Raw genomic sequence first — 21998 nt, 5'->3', positions numbered from 1 at the left:
GTTGCTTAATTACTTTAGTGTAGTAGGAATGGCCGTGGGTTACGTCTCCTTATCAACAAGAAAAGCTGTAAAACTTAAAATAAAGGCTGAAATCTGCCCTCCTTTACATTTTTCAAAGCCGTCCAGTGGGTCAGATTGGAGTCTTCGTCAGGCCGAGTTTGGCCCCCGGGCCTTATATTTGACATCCCCGATTTACGATTTGGACAATATAAAGGCAGGATGGGGAGCTCAAGGTGCCAGAGCTGAAGATGGTGAAATTATAGTTGGCTTGATCAGAATGGACAGGATTAGAAACAAGTATATCAGAGACAAAGTTAGAGAGTCAAGTGCATTTGAATAGCAGCACCTGGGTACTTATCTTAGTCACATGGTAGCAGCAAGCATGAGCTTATTTGCACACTGTTTCTGCATTTTGGCTTAATTTATAAAATAAATAATGACAGGATATAATATGTCATGTGTTGCTTGTTTGAAGTTGTATTTAATGATTTTAAGACCTGCCGAGGATCAGATGATATTTTATTATGTCTGATATGTAAATCTTAAGAAAAGCCACAAAAGTTCTTTAGTGATTTCACGTCTGACACATTTATAAAATAAGTTCATTTGCTCTAATCGATTCTAATTCATAACAGATCAACAACAAGTCACTGCATTGGTGCAACATCAGTTTGTGTTTATTTATTTTGTCCCCAAAGGTCCACAAGTTGTCTTTCACAGTCCTGCATGTCCATCCCCACACAATTTCGGGGCTTTTAACAGTGACAGGAAATACACAAACAGTATAATAACACGTAAATATTGCTATCTATAAATGCTAACCCTTTCAAATAAGATCAGGACCACCTATATCCATCCTTTAACACTCATTTAGACTCTTTCAGGAAGTTGGGGTTTCCATCCGTGGTACATTCATGTGGTTTCTCAGAGGCAGGCAGGCAAAAACTAGTGATAAGTGTAGACCAAACAAAGCACTGCCAAATCACATAAGCAGCTAAATCCATAAAGCTACTCTGAGATGAAAAAGGCTCCCGGGTTGATTCCTCACAGGTTCAAGGAAAAACCTGATGGGGAAACCTTTTGTTTTTCTTTCTTTTTTTTCTTCTTTTGTTTAGAAAACAGAAGCACAGAGGTGATACAAAGCTAAGAAACAAGTCAAGCTATGATTAAGAAAAGCTTATCGGCATCAGTATTTAAAGTGTTTGGCTCCAAAAGTCACAATGACTTGTATGAATGATTAGAACAACATAAATTACAGAATATAAAAAAAAGAAACAAAAAAATTACAGTATTTTCATCACAAAATTGATTAAAAACACCTTAAATGTCATTGAAGTTAAAAATACTGAATGACAAATATGACAATGAATAGATTTTTATTTTTATTTTTTTGGAGCCAAACTCTTCTTTAGTTACATCCAACATAAAAGGCCCTCTGGTAGGTGATTTATTTTGGTTGTACCACAGACTGAAGTAAACTCACTTTATCGCAACAGATGATGAATAGCAAAAAAAAAAGAAAAAAGATAAATACAATAATTCAGATAAAGTGCACAAGTGCTCATTCAAAAAAATAAAATAAAATAAAAGTGGGACGCACATATACATTCATCGGGAGTTCATTCACACAGACGCACAACACACAACATTCAAGTGGGCCTGACAGCCAGTTAACACGTCAGAAACCAAAACCTCCCAAACGGGTGTGTGCTGTTGTGTTGGTCAGCGAGTGTCGATAAGGCAGGCAGACAGCCAATTGTAAAACACTAACTTGGTCATGTGACATACCTCAGAACCACACGGTGACAGAGTTCTGACAGCGACAGGAGAACGCCTTTTCAGGTCAAGTGTCTGAAGTGAAGTGAAGGTGAAGTCTTACCGATTAATAGTTATTTAATCCTTTTTAGGTAAAAAAAACCAAAAAAAAGTTCATATTATTTTGTGCCAGCTTTGACGCCGTGGCGTTCTGCTGTTAGCTAGCTGCTAGCAGAATGTTAGCTGGAATTGCTTCGCTGCATTAGCATGTGTAATAGACAACTGATCATTGAATAGGCAGCCTGGAAGCAACTGTATCGCTTTCTGCATTAATGTAGGTTATAAATAAATGTAACTGAAAAAAAGGAAACCAGCAGGACTTTTTTGTTTTTCCATTTGTACGATACATTCCTGCCTATAAAAAAGCTTCACAGAGCTTTATTCATGAAATGTTCAATGCTTGTTTAGTGCTGATTTGTGGAAAGCAGACAAACCTTCACACTGGGCTGTCTTTTTTTTCTCGCCGTGCTTTTCACAGTACTTCCAGGATCTGTCATGGCATTGTCAGAACTCTGTCGTTTACTTCTGTAGCAGTGACCCTTATTTTTTATTTTTTTTTAATCTCTATGTCCATTCTCCTCCTCCTCCTCCTCCTCCCTCTCCTCCTCTGTGCAGTGAAAGCGAGATTCAAGTGCAGCTTCATCCTCCAAAGTAAACTTTAACTTTTACAAGTGTAACAGAAACTTGCCGCCCTTTTACAACCGTCCACACAAGGAATGGCTCATGCAGACTCATGCACACTGCAAATAATACAATTTCAAGGTCGTCCGAATATAAATAGAGGAAAACTGTCAAAATAAAGCCACAATAACTGAGTACGAAGTCCACATTCATTCACACGTTTTTAAAAACACCCTCCTCATCCTCGGCAAGCATCCTCTGCTTTCCCAGCAATCACCATCTCTCTGCTGTGCTTGGTGACGTTTCACCGTATTTCATAATTTCAGTTCCCTTGGAAAATTTGTACCTCTTGTTTTTTTTTCTTGCTCTCTCTTTTTTTTTCTTTTTTTCTTTTTTTTGCTTAAGTAGCCAAGGCATTTTGCACCAAGGAGTAAACATAAATCATCATCTTATAAATCTCAGAGGTAGAACCCTGACAATTTGCTCAGAGAGTAGATTGGCAGGTAGAAAGAGAAGACAGACAGACCAACGTAAACAGATGCTGTCTGTGTTTAAGACGGTGTCTGTGAGTCGCAAAAGCAGCAAACGAGAGATGACACGAGGAAAAAAAAAAAAGCTGTGACAAGTTTAAATGTAAATGTTCGGGGTTGTTTCTGTGCAATCCTGAGAGCTGCTTTTCTCTCAGACGTAGAGGATGACGTTGCTGTCTGCAGGACAGTGAAGGCCTTCGGTGGAGGGGTTCACAGCTCGGCACGAGGGGGGCTGAGGCTGCTGGCCAGCCGCCGGGTGACAGCTTTTCGGGTGAGGAGAGTCGCAGTCGTCCGACGTCAGCTCTGCGATGTCGTCTGACTGAGTGTCTGACATCTCCAGGTCGCTGCGGATGCTCTCCGGCTGAGCCAGGGTGACGTCTCTGAGCCCCTCCCTGATTGACGTTCCCGGTGACAGCCCCAGCGCTGAGCCAGACAACGCCCCTCCCCTTCTGGAGCTGCAGTCCTGAGGCTCCTCCCCTCCTGAGGCGGTCGCCATGGCAGCACAGCCCGGATGCGGGGTTAAGTCCTCTTCGCTGGTCAGGCAGAGATGGCTGGGTTTGGTCTCAATGTCCACCTGGATCTCCAGGTTGGTGCACTCCCTGCAGAGTCACATGATTTAAAACACGTCAGTCAGTGTGAAAGAAGAAATATCAGATAAGACATCTACTGCACAGATTCAGCTCAAAACGGAAAGCTACTGGTAGGGTTCACCTGTAGATTGTAAATAAGATGGAAGTAGCCACTGAAAAATGAAGCCCCCTTATGGACGTACTGTGAACCTGAAGTTTTTTAAACAGCCAGCAGGGGGCATCTAATCAATTTCTTAAAAATGTGGTAATTAACTGCGCCTATCAGTTGATTTATGACCTTGGTAAACATTTTCTTAATGAATACGTCTAACCTGATAAAATTAAATTAAAATATGATAGAAACAGATGATAAAGTAGGGTATGCACCAGGAAAGAGAAGTGTTGCTCAATAACGATGAGGTTCAAAAAAGTTTTTGCTCTTTTCTGCCTTAAGATGAAAGACAATTTTGCCAAAAACCTGTTGTAATTTTTCCATGTTTCCATGTTTTAGAGGCAAAATCACCCAGGTTACATCACCAGCTAAACAAAAAAACCCACACATAAATGCAAAGCTCAATTTCACAAAACCTGCATGCATGGGTTGTTGTAAAAGAGAAAGATTACAAAGAAAGGGAACACCAATGACTTGCTTTAAGAGCAGCTGCAGACCTTTCTGAAGTGATAAGATGTGATGATTCATTTCATGTTAGTGCCTGTTAAAGTAAAGCTCTATATAATCTAGAGTAAGATCGACACAGCTTTAGAAGACAGCAGCATGAGATCATGGCGTAAAGCTGCCAAGTCCACAGATTAGTTTTAATGCTGTTATCTCAACCACATCAAATCCCAAATCTGCTCGAGCAGCAGAAGGAGAGAGAAGAGAAGAGAAGTTTCCTCTCCTACCTGTCAGGTAGAGTGTAGGAGGAGATGATGGATCCGGCCATTCCTCGGGTGCTGGCACAGTCGCTCCCGGCTCCCAGGCTGCCCGTCTCTCTCTGGGCTGATTCTTTGGCAAGTTCCCCTGCTTGAACCTCCAGCCTGAAGCATTAAAATGCCCACATTAGCATTAAACATCAACCAGCATTTGATTTTGTAACCAAAATTACAATCTTTGTTACCCAAAACAAGCCTTGTACTCTTGAACTCTTGAGCTTTAGTTACTTCATCCCTTATCCTCACCTGCTGTACTTGCTTGTGCGAGTCCCCAGAGCGCCACTGGCCAGGGTGTTAAAGTGTGGAGTGTCGCCCAGAGTCCCTGGGGCCACGGAGAGCCCCTCGCTGGGAGAGGTGGTGCTAAGACCGCTGACCGCCCCTTCCAGACTGCTCTCACCGAGGCTCGGAGACTTGAGGGCTCGCCAGGCGTCCGCCACTGCGTGATCATACAGGAAAAATTAGTATTAGTTTAAAGAAGCCACCAGCTACATCCACTTTGCTGAAAATGTTACCAGCTCAGCGTACTCACCTGTGATTGGCCCATCATCCTCATCAAAGTCGATCCGCACACCACGCCCCTTTCCTCTGCTCACACCACAACCACCTCCTCTGCACAGAGAGATGGGCACGACGCCGTACACGTAGGCCAACATGATGGGCACACCGATACCTGTGAGAGGGGCAAAGCCAAGCAAACACACGTTTAACACCCGTTTGTCTAATTTTAATATCACTCGATGTATAAAATTTAACAGAAATAAAAAACAAAAAAAATTTGATTTATTGTGTCTTTTTCTTGGCTGTTATTTTACTTTCACATATGATGAGGCAAGAAGAATCTACTGTATGAACTGCAGTAATTTTAAAAGACGCAAAATATGCTGCTTTCTTCAAAAAAGCTCTTGCTTGTTGTGGTTTCGTTGCTTGAATTAATCGCTTATCCAAGAATAAAGAAAGAAAAAGAGATCATTTATGTCTGGTACTACCAAAAAATAAGAAATAACACCTTTCATTATGCAGAAACATGCAGTACTTTTCATTTCGTATCAAAGCTCTTTCCTTGTTTGAGGCTATCACCAGTGATGTGTCTAGACAAACTGTCCTCTTTCCTTTTTTTTCTTGGCCATCATCCTCAAACGTTCGTGACACATAATATCTGACGGCCCCGTCGGGTTTCTTACCCACGCTGACGGCTGCGATGACAGGAGCGGTGATGATTGACAGGGCCACGCCCCCCGTGATGGCCAGATTCCTTCGGTGACGAGACGTCTTCTTCAGCTCGTAGTGGGCGTGGATCTGCGGGAGAGGAGAGGGACGCACGCTGTTTAACACAAACGCTTCATGACAAAGGAGGAGGTGGTGGTTAAAATGACAAGAACGTAAACACAGAAATGATCGAATTCACTGTGATTATTTACAGGTTTATGATCATCTATAATAACAGCGAATACATTTTGGGATGTGTGCTGCTCATTTATCACTGCTTTCTATTGTTTCCTACTTATTTTCTTGATGTTTCAATAGATTTGTAATAAATTTTTAGCTCATAGAAGAAAAACTACCATAAATAAATGTCTTTATTGTCTATGTTGCCATTGCTTGACTGGGATACAAAACAAGGAGCTCTTATTTCAAAATGATGTTGAAATAACCTGATTTTTGCCTTTCCCTTGATATCTTTAGTTCCTCCTGACTCACACAGGAACTAGGCTACAAGTCAAATTTCCCAAGAATCCCCCAGATTTAGGTTTCTACATCTACGTGCTTTTTCAGTGTCGGTGGTGTAACCGAGGACATGTGTCTTTTGTATTTTAGGCAAATTCAAAGCATATGAAATATTAGACGTGTAATTCTTGTGTTGCTGCCATGCTCTTCTTCTGGGACAAACACTTCAATCTGCAGCTGCTTGCTAAAACAAACACGGAAAAACAACTATGAGCCCATTTCGCTAGGCCTCATTGAGTGACATTAAAGCAAGTTTTCCCTGCAGGGATTTGCCCCAAATTACCACAGAGGTAATATATTACTCTGAAACTTCAAAGTTTCCTTCTCAAGAACTGAATCTGTGTCGCGACTTGTCGTAGAAGAACAAAGACTTCCTGGAAGGTTATTAACTGCCTGAGATGGCACGCCTGGAGAAATTTCAAGACGAGGGAAAGAAACACTGTGGGTGAGCCGCTGCGTAGCTCTCAAACAGGCTTTCATAACTTTGCAGTTTTATTGTTATCCACAAGAGAGCGCTGCAGTATGTTAATGCGCCACAAATCTCCTGACAAACGCCCACTGTCAGTTTGCTTCACTCTAAATGAGGGGCTGTTGTCTCTTAGTAAATACAATTTTTTCTCTGACAATAGAAAATTATAGCCACCTGTGAAAAAACATGACACAGCTGTGATTTACAGGAACAAAAGGAGACTTTAGAGGCTTTAAAAATAGCAGTTTTCTTTTTTTTACATAGAATGAATGAGGTTTTTACTTAGAATAGAAAGAAAAAACAAAAGAAACAGAGTTTTTCTACATAAGAGAGAAAACTGTGAACTAAATAGAAAGCAGAAGGAAATGAAATTCACAGTTTTTCAATTTTGCATCGTATGACGCTTTCACATAGAAGCCTAAGTTTAACTACATCTATCAGATGGGGACAGGACTGAGGTCTGTGGTGTGGAGGTCAGTGTGAATGGAAAGTATCTGGTGTTTCTGATGGGATCTGAAAGTACTTTTCGTCATTTCTAGAAAACTTCTGACGCCGCACTGAAACTTAGAAAAGATTTTGGTTCTGCAACGCTGTACATTCCAGATCGTCACTGAAGCAGGATTGTGAAAGAGTGACTGCAGAAGTGCTGCTAACTGTTTAAGTGTGTCGCCACATCGGTGTGGTTTTGTGCTTCTGGTTTCTTTAGCTGTGTGGATGGGTGATAAACGTCAAGTGGCGAGACCTTACAGACAAAAAAAAGAAAAGAAAAGTGCCGCTCGGCACGAAAGACGTTTCACTTAAAAATCCACTTTGTAGACAAATTGCAGCTTTAGATTATGAACAGTTTCACAACATGTTGAAGTTTCCATTTAGAGAGCCTCTATTTCCTTTTATCGACTTGTCTATGAAGTACTTCAAAACTGGGTGAGACATAACTAGGAAATTCATTTTATTTTGTCATTTAAAAAAAGTATCTAAAATTAGAATACACGTTAAATACTCCGTAATTATTTTCTCAGATAACTAATTAACCATGTGTCTGAACAGTGAAAAATACCAGCCACACGTGCCCGAACACTCCTGAGCTGTGTAAGGTTAGCACTTAGTCAGTCCTGGCTGATACTAGCCTCGCCCTGTCTGAGGAGTTCAAGTTGCGTCTGTCTGGCTGCCAACGTGCAAAACAAACAGACTTAGAAACTCATCTGTCCCAGCTGTCATCAGCCCTTTAAATGACTCACTATGCTCTTCATGTTGTCTTTTTATTCTGGACTTATTCTGGGACATTTATTGTTTATTTAATATCATCAATACTTCAGGTTCTGTAAGACTGCCACTGCTGATAATAACATATATATATTAATTCAGATTAAATGCTCTGTGTAAAAACTTTCTTCATAGTGAAGCTGAACAAGCACAAAAAAGTAAAAATCTAAAGAAAAGAGACCTCATTCATATTTCTGCAGGTTTCTCACCTTGCGGCCGACGTAAACCGGGATGCCGATGACCATGGCGGGAACAGCGATGCCTGCGATGAGAGTGATGCCAACCGGAGCTCCGATCAGAGTTCCCAACTGCCACAAAATCTTCTTCTTCCTGCTCCACGGCTTCTTGCCCCAGAAGGTGCAGCCAGATGGACTGATGGAGGGAAAGAGGGAAGAGAATGCACAGAGTTAGGTATCTAAATTTGAAGGATCACACGCAGGTCTGTAAACAGGACGTGTGAGTACCTGAGGTAGTGCAGATCGGAGATCTCCTTCATGCAGAGCCAGCAGAACTCGCAGCCGCAGACGGCACAGGTCATGTGATTGCAGCTCCCGTCGTTCATCTTGATGATGTAGGCGCCACAGCGGGGGCATGGCTTGATGTCATCAGCTGGAGACAAAAAGATGAAATATGAGCTTAAGAAGTGCAGGGATGTTTTGTTTAGTGTGAGAATTTGTTTTTATTCAGTCTATTACGAGAGGAAATATCTCATTTCTTTATTAGAAATTGAGCCTAAAGAGAACGAGCACAGATAGCATTTTAGCCTTTTCTAGTGCTTCAACCATCAGTTAACCTTTAAGGGGAGAAACTGTGGCACCACAGGTGTGGATGCAAGTGTTAGCGGTTGTCTGTCTCTCTGTGTAAGCCTTGTCCAGCACGTATCCCACTAAACAGCTAAGAAATAAGTTGGATGGACACCCATCCTGCATATCAAAGCATCCTTCAGTCGCCGGTCTTTTGAAGCTATTACAGGCATAGAGGGATTAAAACAATAAAACACAATATATGTTTATCCAATAATGATATGAAACTCTTGATCTTTGTTTTTACTTATTATTGTCTCTGGAGGAAATGACACTACACCCACAGTGTGGGTAGTGTCTGTATTAAAACAAAAATTCCAGTAAATCGTTTTAACACAATGTCAGGTGCAGTTTTTAACAGGAAGTGGAGCCGGTGTGCTGTTGTGGAAAACACCCTGGGAGGAAAACAGCAAATGGGACAAACTGAACGTAACACGCAAATTTAAGGTGAAAAACACAGACCTGTGTCATCTCCAAGCAAATAAGTCTCACTGGGATTACTGACCATCATCAAAGGAAGCCAGAGCAGTAAGATAGAAGCACCCACACAATAGCATGAAATTACAAATAGTACTTGAACTTGGCTTTAATATTCTGGCTTCATATCATCAAAAGGCCAAACTAGGAAGCCCGTGTGGATGTCTGCGTCATTTCTGCCTGTCCAAACTGATACATAACCCTGGAGTTTCCAAACCAGTCTAAACAAGTCTCACTTTTCCACATTAGTTTCTAACATCTTTCAACTTTTTTTTTCTTGATGAAAAAGAAAAATCGAATTAGAACTTAAATAACAGAAAAACTCCAAAAGTGCTCTTTGGGTCTTTTCCTGAGGGCAATAAGCTCAAACCTCATTAGAGTAATGGATCATTAGGCTCGCTGCGGCACTTTGTCCTCTAATGCATTTTGAGTCAATTCGCTGTGAGTTTGAATTCTGGTTGCAGGGAACGCTCTCTGCTCTTTAAAGGGCATTTTGGCATTTTAACTTGAAGTGACTCTGGCAGATGTGGTTGATGTGTGCGTGTAGGAGTAGTTGTTATTGTTGCTGCGCTCTGTATTCTGCTGACATCACTCTGCTGCTCACTCCCTCTGGTATCTCGCTTTCGTCCTCTTTCTTCCCCTCCTCTCTCTTCATCTTATCTCTATATATTTCCCTCCATATCATATCTTCTTTTTCTCCTCCTCCTCTCTGTGTTTGTCTGAATCCAGTTGACTAAGCAGCAGGTATCAGCAGACAGACAGACAGACAGACAGGCTGACACAGAGGGAGAGGCCTGGAGTTTTTTTTATGAGTCAGTTTCGGGTGTTTGGATTGTTGTCCGTCCTTCTGAAGCGCTGGCACAGAGAGGCAAAACTGGAAGTGGCGAATTAAAGAGAGCGAGATGAGGGCAGCTGGAGAGATTTCCCTAATAAATGTTTAATCAAAACAGGATTAAAGGCGCACATGCAAATAAGAATGTTTGCACACGCAGGCTGTTGTTTGCCTGTAGAGATTTTCATGATTGTATCTATTATCACTACAACAAGTATGTTAGGGGACAAAATATACAGTTTTCTTGCTAAGAGCTGGATGAGAGGAGGGAAAACCAGTTAAATATGAACCAGCAGCAGCAACAGGAGTTAGCTTAGCACCGAAACTTCTAATTGACTAATTAGCATGTTCGTTGGAATATTTCTTTATTCCATGTAAAACAGAACAGCAGAAGTGAGTCTAAAAATAGAAAATTGGGAAATGAGCGAGCATTCAGTATTTCTAGTTCCCTTTTAGAACCAGCTTCAGAGATTTGGAAGTTTTGTTTGACAATACGCAAGTAAATATCCATCATTTCAACGCGTTAACAAGCTAAATGTGGAGTCACGCTGCACCTGTGGCATAGGTACACATTTCAAACATATGGCCCGAGGGCCAGGAAAAGCTCGCCTACAGGCTGCAGATCGTCCTGCTGGACGGTTTTAGGCAATGTGACAACTGGAAAAGAAACGGAGAGCACTATTACTACAATATTTAGTTATTTAAATATAAAAAAGAGACATGTTCTGTTTTTATTCACAGTAATTATGAATTAAATGAACTGCCGGTATATTTTAGCTTCTTAACGTTTAAGCCCAAAACAGCCGTGCTCATGGATTTCTTTGCTACAGCTATTTTTCTTTAATAATGTAGAAAAACTGAGACTTTTCCTTGAATTAATTAATAATTGTGTAGTTAAACATCTCGGGAAACAGATGCCAGGTGTGTTTTTTAATATAATGTTAGTGTTAGGCAACACTGTAGTTTCACTGGGCCACAATATAAAAAAACTAAAGATAAAAAACTTACTTCAACTTGCAGCTGAACCGTTTCTGAGTCTTAAAAGAGAAATTATTCCAAAACTTTGATCTAATAAAGTTTAGACTGAGATATGTTTTGGTGTTGTTTCAAATGCAGGCTGACAGGATGCAAAGCACCGCAGTCTTGAAACTATCAAGTGAAGAAACTGTGATATAAATAGCGCCTCATGCTTGATTGAACGCTGAACACTTCCTCCAGCGGTGGGAACACTGAGAGCCTGGTACGACTGACGCGAGACGAGTTTGACTCAGCGCTTTGACAGACTGAGAAGAGATGTGATAGAGACAGACGGAGACAGAAAGTTCTCAGAGGTGTGAAAGTATTTTCAGGATGGAAACGCTGGTGAGAAGATTTTATCTGCCTGCACAAAGCGCGCAGACATCTGCATGGCGAGGGTTAGTCCCTCTTTGACTCTGTGTTGTGTCTGTGATTGACACTGGTTTGTGAGGCTTCAGGTACTCACCGGGTCCTTGCTCCTGCGTGTAGCTGGGCGAGTGGTTGCTGTGGGTGTGCAGAGATTGCGCCCTCTGTTGGCGGGCCGAGTCGCAGGTCTGGTTGGGGTGCCAGGCCTGTTTGCAGTGGTAGCAAAACTCTGCGCCGCAGCCTTCTCTGCGACAAACCAGCCGGGGACAGCTGGCACAGCCCGAGGCGATGACGGCGAACCTGAGAGGAACAGACGGAGGAGGGATGTTCAAACAAAGAGTCAAATGACAAAGTCAGTAAAGTTTTGAGGCCCTAATTGGAAAATAATAACGCTCAAGGCGGTGTTAAGAAGCTCAAACTGATTAAATGGGTTGCTGGTGCTGTTGATCCCACTGAGAATTAATGTCCCAAAATGCTGGGCCATATGTTTGAGTCTGAGCAACTCCCCCACATACCATCCACACCTATAACAGAACAGCCATGCGTAACCTGCAGAGCACAAAATCTGCAAAAACACAGCAAACTGGTGAAAAAGAGTCCCGTAAAGTAAAGACATGGACGGATTTTTAGTTTTCTATTGATATTTCATACTACAAGCCACACTTATTCCTTCACACACCCATCCACACAGGGTTTTATTCTATGCACTTTTAGCTCTTTATCTGTCGCTCACAACAGCACATTGAGGTTTATTTGGGGTACAGGATGTTACTCAATGACGCTTCGACTTTTGCAGACTGCTCACATCTCTTCATGCTATCTGTGAAAATAGAGAACTTGGTGCTAAACTTTGCTAAAAAAGAATGTGATTTACAGTCAGCAGTAACAAGCGCTAAATGTGGCCATTGTAACACGTCACATGCGGTTTGTGCTCTTTCTGTCTCGTTTTCTTGATGTGACAAACAAAAACGGGGACTCTGACTGAGAGACGCTGCACACATAAGAGCGCAGCTGTTAGTCTGTTTGACGTGAAATTAAACCATTTGGCTTTAATAAAGAATACTCTTAATTAGCAACTGAGGTCATAAACCTGTAGAAAGGGGATAAATAAAGCGAGTAGAAGAATCACCTTCTTAAAGAATCAGACGTTTTGCAACACAAGTAGTCGCCCCCTGCTGGCCATTGAAAGCAGTGCAGGTTTACCTGTCACAGAATCGCCATCAGTCTTTTCAATACAGTCTGAGGTCTTCATACGCGAGTCACTGGTGCATTTTTATTTTTGCAAAGATGATTTTATGTCTTATTGATTTAATTTAAATCTAATATCTTAACAAAAAGAGCTTAACTTTTGCCTTTATTCTGAAATATTCAAACTGAAGTTGGCAGAAAAACCGAGCTGCAATTTCGCAGTGGCGACTAATGGACACATTACGTAGCTTAAAAGCCCTCTGTGGACTGAGAGGAGAGAGAAGATTTGATCAATAGAGCAATCACTTACTAACATCACTGAGAGAAAAGGGAAAAAAGATGGGATGAGGTCAATCGATATGGATTTCACAAAGTACGATAGTGAGAATAGAGACAGAGAGCAGCAGAGTGCTCACTGGGAATATACCGCTGTATTGGAGTAATGACACAAATGTGTTTCGCAGTGAGGCGGTCAGATTGGGAAACCAGCCGTTGCTTTCCGCTAATCAAGATCAGGACTTGAGGTAGAAATAAACCTCCTAACTTCTACAGCACAGTGCAGAAAACTTAAACCACCCCTCATTTCTTTATATCTTGCTGAGAAAAATGCGAAAGATGAATCAAAATGTGAATAAATAAATGGTAATACAGTATATGAGGCAAATGTTTTAGTCCAGTTTTTGTGCAATTTGGCACACCTCAGCCTTTTCTCTATGTTCCTGCCCTTTCCTTAAGAATGGCTTCCTAACAGCTAACCTCCCCGAACATCATATTAACTGAATAGCGAGCTATATCACTCAGATCCTGTGTCAGGTCTTTGCTGGATTTTTTCAGATACTGTTCATCAGCTGTAGATAGAGGGTTTTTTAGACCTGCTACTTCTTCTTTTTTACACCACTTGTCTAGTTTCCTCAAATTTTCTTAAGGACACACTGCACACCCTGCTGAGATATGCCTAGTTTTCAGCCAACAGCACCTCATTGGTCCAAAAATACTATTTTAAGCCTGTCAAACTGTATTTTGGGGCATTTTATATAGATTCAACTAAGGAAATTAGAACATATTTTTCTTTTTGTTGAGTTTTGGGCTTTTTTTGTGCTTGAATGATTCATAGATCAGTTTTAAGAAAGCTTAAGAATCATAAAACATTCCTCTAAAAACAGTCAAGTACAAGGATTGGACTGAAAATGAGTGAAAAAGTAGCCGATGTGCAAAGAAATACTTTGATAAACTTTCAGAAAACCTGGAGAATTGTTATTCAAGACCACTTTAACAATTTATTCTAACTTAACCTTTCCCTTTTTATGTAATGACGGTTAAGCAGCACACGTTTAAGGAAATAATGTTAAATATAGCCAAAGCACGGCATGTTGGAGATGATGAGGATGGAAATGAAAGAAGAGTGAGATACTGAGATAGGAGCGAGCGTCAGTCACAGGAGAAATCACAAAGGATGGCTGTCATAAAAGACTGTCACACAGAGAAGAGAAACATGTTGGGGGAGTGCAAACAAAAGCAAGCAGGGATTTTAAAATAATTCCCTCCCTGAGAAAAACAAAGGTTCTGCCACTTTTCCGCATGGTAGCTGTGCTTTTACGTCCCTCTATCGAGAAGAGGAAGAGCGTGGAAGAAGCGATAACGCGACAAACTTGTAATTGTTTTGGCATGCCTTCAACACACCAACTTCAACGTGTCCCTCGTTACCACCTCTGCAAGCGGTGTGACAGGCCTGCTCTCAGGACTGAATAAATTAGCAGATATCTGAGCCGACAACAGCTCGCTTCCTCCGGACAAGATCAGACAAGAAGTGGCATTTCTGCAGAACTGCAGAGACACTTCAGCCTGCATCTGTCGAGACGTCGCCAACGCTTCCAGCTCCAAAACATTTATCCACAAAGATTATCCAGAGTTCATCTATAATAATATTGCGATATCTTAAAACTACCAACATTGATTTCATGATGGTCCCTTAACTGGCTTAATGTTTAAATCAGTGCATAAACTTTGGATCTAAATGATGCAAATAAAAACAAAGAAATGCTGATTGTGCATTTCTTTCAGTGGCATCAGCACTCTGGTTCCATGTTTCCTAAACAGCAGCAGAACAGCAGAGAATCACATGAGTAATGAACAAGCTCTTCACAACAAAACCGATTTGTTTACATATTTTATAACTCAGTCTAGTTGCTACATGAAAACCCCCATTTGTCCTCTACTGGGAACCATCCTACCACTTCTACTGTAATTTGCCTGTGTATTTTCAGAGTGGTCATACACAGAGGGGTGTTTCCAGGAAGACAAACAGTCCAGATACAAAGACCTGCTTTCACCTAAATGCTACTGCTAGCAAGTATTTACAAGGACAGAATAAACCAGTTTGAAAAAATTTTTTTTTCAGGCAATGTGATGAAATTGCCTGGTTCCTGTAGAACCAACAGGTGGATGGTGGGGCGGTGGTGGAGTTTAAGCAGCAGGCAGCAATGCAGGCAGAGGGAAAGACTGCCAAATTGGAGGGGTGTGATGTAATGTTATGTACTCGCATTTATGCAGCGCTTTTCTAGTCTCACTGGCCACTCAAAAGGCTTTAACCGTACACTGGCACAGCTCTTTAAATACGTCATCTAGCTCACACCCACAGCCGGTTTGAAATCAACATGCAAGTGTTTGGACTGTGGGAGGAAGTACCAGGAGGAAACCCACGTAGGCTCAGCAAGAATGTGCAAACTCCACAAGGAAAGGCCTCGGGGTTTGAACTAGGAATCGTCTTCCTGTAATGCAACAGTGCTAACCGCTGTGCCGGCCCAGAGGTGTGTTTTGATATTTGATGTGAGGAGAGTGAGTGTGTTCAAAGCTGTGCCGGTTGAGTTGACTGTCCACGCTCCTATTTATCCAGGCTTGCGTCCGGCACCAGGAGTATACTCTCCTCCCAGGGAACTTTCACACGTAAGGGAATTGTATTAGCCAGCACACCACAGATGTATTGCAACAGGCTAAAATTGCAGTTGCAAGTTACTTTTTCGCCTATCGGTACATTCAAAGGCACATATACAAAGGTCACATGACCTCTAGATGATAAACTGCCCTTACAAGTTAATCATTAATGCAATAACTTAAGTTTTAATGATAATAATAATCTTGTCAAGTAAGAAGTTGCTGTAAAAATAAAAGGTAGAAGAAGTACAAGTAGGTTTCCACCAATCAGGCACTAACAGGGTTTAAGTGGTATTTAAATTTTAATCGATGCCACACATGTGACGTGGTTAAAAAATGATTTAAAAAAGATATTGTGCAGATTTTTTTAGTAGTGTGAGGCTTGTGATTTTTCCTAAAATGAGAAATATTAACCTTGTGATGGCGCTACAGTAGAAGGCACAGCATCCCCAAAGCTTTTGAACACAGTCAGTGTGTCTGCACAGCCTATAAAGCGCCTCTTTTTACACGTAATTTGTCCTCGGGTAAACATCTGGCGCTTTAACTGCTAAATACAGCACAAGTCTAAACCTGTCCTTGACTCAAACAAGCCTTCAAAACTGCTCGTTTTCTGGCTAACTCTGGACAGACTGTGGCACAAAGTGCAGTTTCATTTATGGGACAGATGCCATGCCAGCGCCGTCTCTTTATTGGTGTATTCTGATGTGGCGCAGTCAGCGAATCAGGACTCACGTTTCCAGGGTGGAAAAGGGTGGGGTGGGGTGGGGGGGGAAGCCACAGACAGAATGGGACAAAAATAAGTAAAACAAAAAGGAGACGTGAGATGGGTTAAAGGGGTCATGTAAGATCATGAGCTGAGATGTAAATCTGTAATAACACATGACGGAAACAGAGGAAGAGAGGGAGGAGAAGCGGTGGAGTCATAGGAGTGCTGACATGCTGAAAGGAAACGTGCTCAGACACTCCTGTCAGTGTTCGGCTTCAACGGGAACCACCTGGGAGTGAAACCCTTAACCACACACGCAGACACATGCACAGCAGGAACCGGGATAAACCAACACCAGCATGAAGTCATGGCTCATCAGTCTGACTCACACAGATACACGAAAAACACGAGTGTTCGTTACATCTCAGTCCGAGACAAAAGCACAAAAATTCAGTCCGGCGACTATGTATTGATCGGTTTAATTAAGTCCCAACTCCTGTTACCCTTGGCAACGCTCCTTTTATGCCGCATCGATAGTCACCATAGCAACTGACAGCCAGGGACAGTCTTTGTTCTCACTGGATGCTGAGGTCTGACAATCAGACGGGTCGGGACCTCATTGGCCGGATAAGAAGAGCGGGTCAGAGGTATCCCACTGTGATATGACAGCTATTTAAAAATAAAAAAGATTCACTTAAAATCACAGACTGTGAGTAACAGACGGGTGTAGCCACCATGACATCACCCACTGATTTTGAAGCTTCAACATCAGCATTATAGTCACCCCCATCTTGGAGTTTATTAACTGGACCTGACAACTGGAGGATGGATCTGCCTAAGAAAGGAAAGCATACCCGGCTTTGTAAATGGGACCATCATTTTTTAAATTAACATCGCACCATGCTGACAAGGGCTTGAGACCATAAACTTGTCAGAAAGGTGTTTACAGAGGTCACAGATCGAGTGAGAAGTAGGTTTATTTTCCAAGAGACTTCAGCACAGCATGATTTCTTGTTCTTATTGTGCAGGTTTAAGTCACTTCCTCGTTGCAACCACTTTTCACACGGTCTGTGGATGGCACCCACACAAAACTCCTACATTTCCCAAATAAGCCTTTAAGTCACTAATGATGACTAAAAGCGCACCTAGAATTCAAGCTAAAATGTTAAAACTGTGACAAAACAATTTCCCTGTGAGGATTGTTAAAGTTCCCCTGATACCTGATGGTTATCTGTGTTATGATATTTTGAGGTTTTTAGCTTTTCCATCACCTCAGGACAACAACGTCTTTCAAGATTCGTATGAGATTGTGTGATAGGCTTAAAAACACTGTAATCATCTGGTGTTTTTCTCTGTAACTCCCGGCTCCATCGCGAAGCTCATCACGCAAACAGACTAAAAGGAGTAAAGACTGGTCTGCCCACATTAGGGCAGCAGAGCAAGCTGCGCATGCGACACTCGTGCATTATCCTCTTATAAACAGTCGTCTATTTATATGCCATTCCTCCTGAAGTAAACATCTGGCTCCTTAGCTGCTAAATATACCACTGTTTCCCCGCGCTAACGAGAAAAGTTGGTCTCAAACATCTGCCTGCTGCAGCCAAAAGCGTCACTGATGAGAGCTGCGAGACAGAAGATATTAAAAGATGTTAAATTAGTGCTCCATTAAAGCTGCCGAAACACTTTAGAGGAGAGGAGAAATTCAGGGTAGGCTTATCATTTGTCGTCTGATACTCCTTCCTGTTACACGCTGTCATCTGATGCATTTTCATTTGCAAGTATTGATCAGTGCAGTTAGTTTTACTACCTTAATAGTTCAGAAAGACAAAACGGAAAAATCCCCTCTAGCCGAAGAGAAGAGCGAAAGTGAAAGCTAAACTTTTTTTTCTTTCCTTTGTTGGTCTTCTAACCACAATGGTGACATTTACCGGCATTTTAATCACCTGCAGGGGGGTGAGGGAGGTTGTGAAAGTGTTAGCTGCAAACAACTGTCCCTTTAGACGAGGGTAACGGTGCATAATTTACACAATCCACACTGATTATTTGTTCACTTGTCACTTAGACCGTTAACTCCGATAAAATGTCCAATAGAGAAAAAGATAAGACAGAAAAACCAGGTCACATTTACATAACTTTCCCAGACGACACACACTCTCACACACGGTGCCCATTCTCAGTTATAAACACTCGATTAACACTCGAGAACTTCACACTTTTTTTTTGACAGTTTTCGGTTGACACCTCGTCTCCAGTGAGCAACAGTCTGAAACTGCCTTTATCTCTCAGGTGTGTGTTTGCATGTGTGTGTGTGCTGCTTTCCCCCCTCTCTCCAGCCCTGCTTGTTTGTGGTGAATAACAATTTGATCTCGTCTGATGTGAAGAAGAGGCTGAGTCACTGCTGCCGTCAGACACCGGACTGTCCCTGTAAATATGTAGGTCAGCAGTCGACCTCTCCTTTAGTGATACTGGTAATACACACACACACTTTGGCTTTGGTTTATTTTTACCAGAAAACTGGACTAAATTACGTCCGTCCCAACCTCCATAAGCTCCTGCTGTTCTTTTTTCCACCAGGGCAGGCCAAAGTGTTCTGTCACAGCTGTCTGCATCCAGAGATACTAACAGGTCTAAGCAGGCTGATGTTTTCTACGGGAGACATCAGCCTCCACTTTACTATCAGAGACACAGTTTGAACAGGTTAAGCTAAGAGGAGAAGCATGTTTCAAACAGACCCAGTATCCTGTGCAAAGAAGGGAGCCAGGAGACTCATTAAAGAGCTCTACTTAAAAAGACTTTTGCAATATCGATCAAAAAATGCCCGTTGAGGTTCATTTACATCCCCACTGAGAGTAAAAACCATCCCACTCATGGATTCAGGCTCAGAGTTGAGCAAACAAGGTGCTTTGAAAACCTGAAGTGGTGAAGATGTGACAGCAGAGCTGTGACACAATATAATTATAAAGCAATTAATTCCCCACAAAGCAGCGGTGTTTCATTTGGCTGATAAAACTTTCTTTGAATATTTATTATGACCAGAGGGTGATTCATGCACGTTTTCTGCTTTCTTAGCTTTTATAAAGTTGCCTAAGTTTGAGTTAAAATGTGTTATTCTGCAGTTATGGTCCTCACAGGTTTTACCTCATATTCTAATAACTTCCTGTCTGGGCATAAGTAAAATCATGCTGAGCTGAAAGGCACACTGTGTGGCTGCCAGCAATCATGGATCTGCTTCCTGCATCAGCACAGACGAACTATAGATTTACTAAAGTAAATAACATCAGTGTGTAATGGTCATGAGGTCATTCCTGACTGTAAAAGTAAAGCAAACAGAGCGTAATGAGAAGCGAAAGGGTGAAAATGAGTTAATCATTCTTTTAAAAGCCACAAAGGTTGATTTTAAAGTGAAATGTTATCCCAGCTTTGTAATAAATATAATTACATTACATATAAATGTAAGAAACAGCCAGCAAACTGACGTATTTCATGATGAACGCACAATATATATATATTTATAATAGGTCTACAAGTGCTTGTTAATATAATCCACCACATACTGCACTAACAGCTGCAAAGTCTGAATGAAAGTGCATTCAACTGCTTAAAATCTACTTTAAAAAAACTGGAAAAAGAAGTTTACATATGCCACTAATCCTTGATTAATGCTATACCTGAACTTTATGCATGTAAACACAGAGATTATGTGCATTTGCAAACTAAAAATGGACATTAAAAAAGTATTGATCGTAGCACGAGATGCCTCATCGTTACAAATGTAATATTTCTGCCTTCAAAAGAATAAAATCATTTTATATAAATGACTCATGACTCCCATGCATGGCTGTACTTTCACAGCCCACAGACTTTCTAAAGCTACTGAAATGAATACAAGACTGAAAATACTGCATTTTGTTTTTAGATTGTACCAAATCTTCATTTATTGGGACAAAAAACAGTAACTAATAAACAAAAACCAAAGAGAAACAAATGCACATAAAGGCCCATATAATCAGAGATTTATATAGCTTTGGCTTTCCTCTGTAACAATACCTGTGTTACTGTACAAAACCAAAGCAGAAGAATATCACTGAAAATCTGCGTTCTGTCTTCCCACACACACAGACACGCACTCATGCACACAAACACAAACACAATGAATCACTCCTGCTTTCTATGATGAAACAAACGCCTCTCATTTGTTCCAGAAACCTAACCAGAGCAGCGGCGCTACCTCTAAACCCATCTGACGCTCCCCTCCTCTGACCACAGGGCCACCTCTCAGGCCTCTGACCCACTTACAGCTTCTCCTCTACTTTGAAATTTGATCCCTCGCTCTGCGCCTTTCCTTCTCTCTCAAACTGGTCGGCTCAAAGCAGTTCCTGTTCAGTTTAACCCAGACAGAAAACTGACGTGAAATCTGAAGTAACATCCTTTATCTGAAATTGCAGAAGAAAGAGTGAGCAAATAACGTTTAACAGTAACCGACTGGGCAATCTCGCATGTCAGCTGTTGGCCCGGTAATTATAGCGGAAATCCTTTCATTGGAAATGCTAACATACTAATATTTATGTATGCTTATCTGATGACTTCTTCATTCAAAACCAGATGTTAACTTGAAACTGTCTAAGTTTCTTTATGCTTCCAGCTTTGGAGAAACTGATCTTCAATTCATTCTCTTTCAGATATAAAATGACTTCTGGCATTACTCAAGCACCTTCACCAGTAAACTGAAGTGCCTCTGGCTTCGCTACATTTTCACTTTGAGTCTCACTCATAGCCTCGTAGTCTAGTTTCTCTTTCTCACTCTGACGTTGTTTGTTTTTATAAATTACGCAATGTGAATTCCCCCAAAGGCCGGACAAACCTTCCGACAAACGGACCAGGGCTCTAAAGCTTTCTTTGTATAAGCGCCTTAATCCCCAATCAGATAACTTGATAATATTACATAAACAGGAAGACGGAAACAAAGCTGAAACTGAAGCCGGAATTTCACCTTACTGTAAATGCTCAGTCTAACCATTAGAAGAGTCATTCATTCATTCATTCAGTGTTATAAATGTTGGTTTTCCAACCCATTTTTCTTTCCACTGGTATCAGAAATATGCGCATGGTATCCTTTGCATCTGTGCTACCACACTGCCGGTTATCAAAGTAGTGCTTTACATCTCATACTCCCATTTCCTAACATTATGTCGTTAAGAAGTCCATTTGAACCCAAAACTCACTTTCTTCTCATCCTAACCAAGTAGATTTTAGTGCCTAAACATAATATGTGTAAGTAACAGTACAGCGAGTACAAACGATACTTGTGCGCAAAGTGGAAAAAAGTCCCAAACTAGATGCAAATTGTGGTCTCCAGGTTGACAAAGTTGGGTGTTATGTTATTGCCACTCCTCCGGCTTTACAATGTGGACTTCATTCTGTCAAAAGGGACCGTTATATGTGGGCTGCAGCCAGTGACAGCAAAAAACAAGTCATGCATATCTGTAGGACAGTCGTATTTGACTGCCTGGCAGGAGAACGTGTTGCATTTTACTATAAAGGCAATGACATATAGCTGAAAAAATACCATGACTGAGCGATTAGTTGAGGGACAGAGCATTAATGGTAACCACTTACTAATAAGTGAAAACTGTGGTTGTTAATTTGTTGGTTTTTGATTCCCAGTTTAAAGAGCCCTGCTTCTTTATGACTGTAAAAATATTTTTGGTTTTTGCTTATTCAAGAGAGAAAATAGGCCACTTTACTATGTCACC

The 21998-nt window shown here is 41.4% G+C and overlaps 1 protein-coding gene and 1 long non-coding RNA gene across 2 annotated transcripts in view; one reads left to right on the top strand and one right to left on the bottom strand.

Annotated features, from left to right (window-relative positions):
* Positions 1 to 2464: 2464 nt before the first annotated feature.
* Positions 2465 to 21998, bottom strand: part of rnf19b (ring finger protein 19B) — a 40196-nt gene continuing 20662 nt past the window's right edge. The window contains exons 3-10 of the mRNA XM_031754761.2: positions 11521 to 11720; positions 8390 to 8534; positions 8135 to 8297; positions 5650 to 5764; positions 4998 to 5138; positions 4715 to 4904; positions 4439 to 4573; positions 2465 to 3565 (exon numbers count right to left, since the gene is read on the bottom strand). Coding sequence (XP_031610621.1) covers positions 3118 to 3565; positions 4439 to 4573; positions 4715 to 4904; positions 4998 to 5138; positions 5650 to 5764; positions 8135 to 8297; positions 8390 to 8534; positions 11521 to 11720 — 1537 coding nt within the window. The 3' untranslated portion in view covers positions 2465 to 3117. The remainder of the gene's footprint in view (positions 3566 to 4438; positions 4574 to 4714; positions 4905 to 4997; positions 5139 to 5649; positions 5765 to 8134; positions 8298 to 8389; positions 8535 to 11520; positions 11721 to 21998) is intronic.
* Positions 3443 to 6053, top strand: LOC120435735. Its single transcript, XR_005609873.1, has 2 exons — positions 3443 to 3552; positions 5674 to 6053. It is a non-coding gene; the product is annotated as an uncharacterized LOC120435735 (long non-coding RNA).

Source organism: Oreochromis aureus, linkage group 22 (assembly GCF_013358895.1).
Source record: "Oreochromis aureus strain Israel breed Guangdong linkage group 22, ZZ_aureus, whole genome shotgun sequence".
In the NCBI taxonomy this organism is placed as follows: Eukaryota; Metazoa; Chordata; class Actinopteri; order Cichliformes; family Cichlidae; genus Oreochromis; species Oreochromis aureus.
The sequence above is the reverse complement of the archived record's forward strand: the minus strand, read 5'-3'. Positions and strand labels throughout refer to the sequence as shown.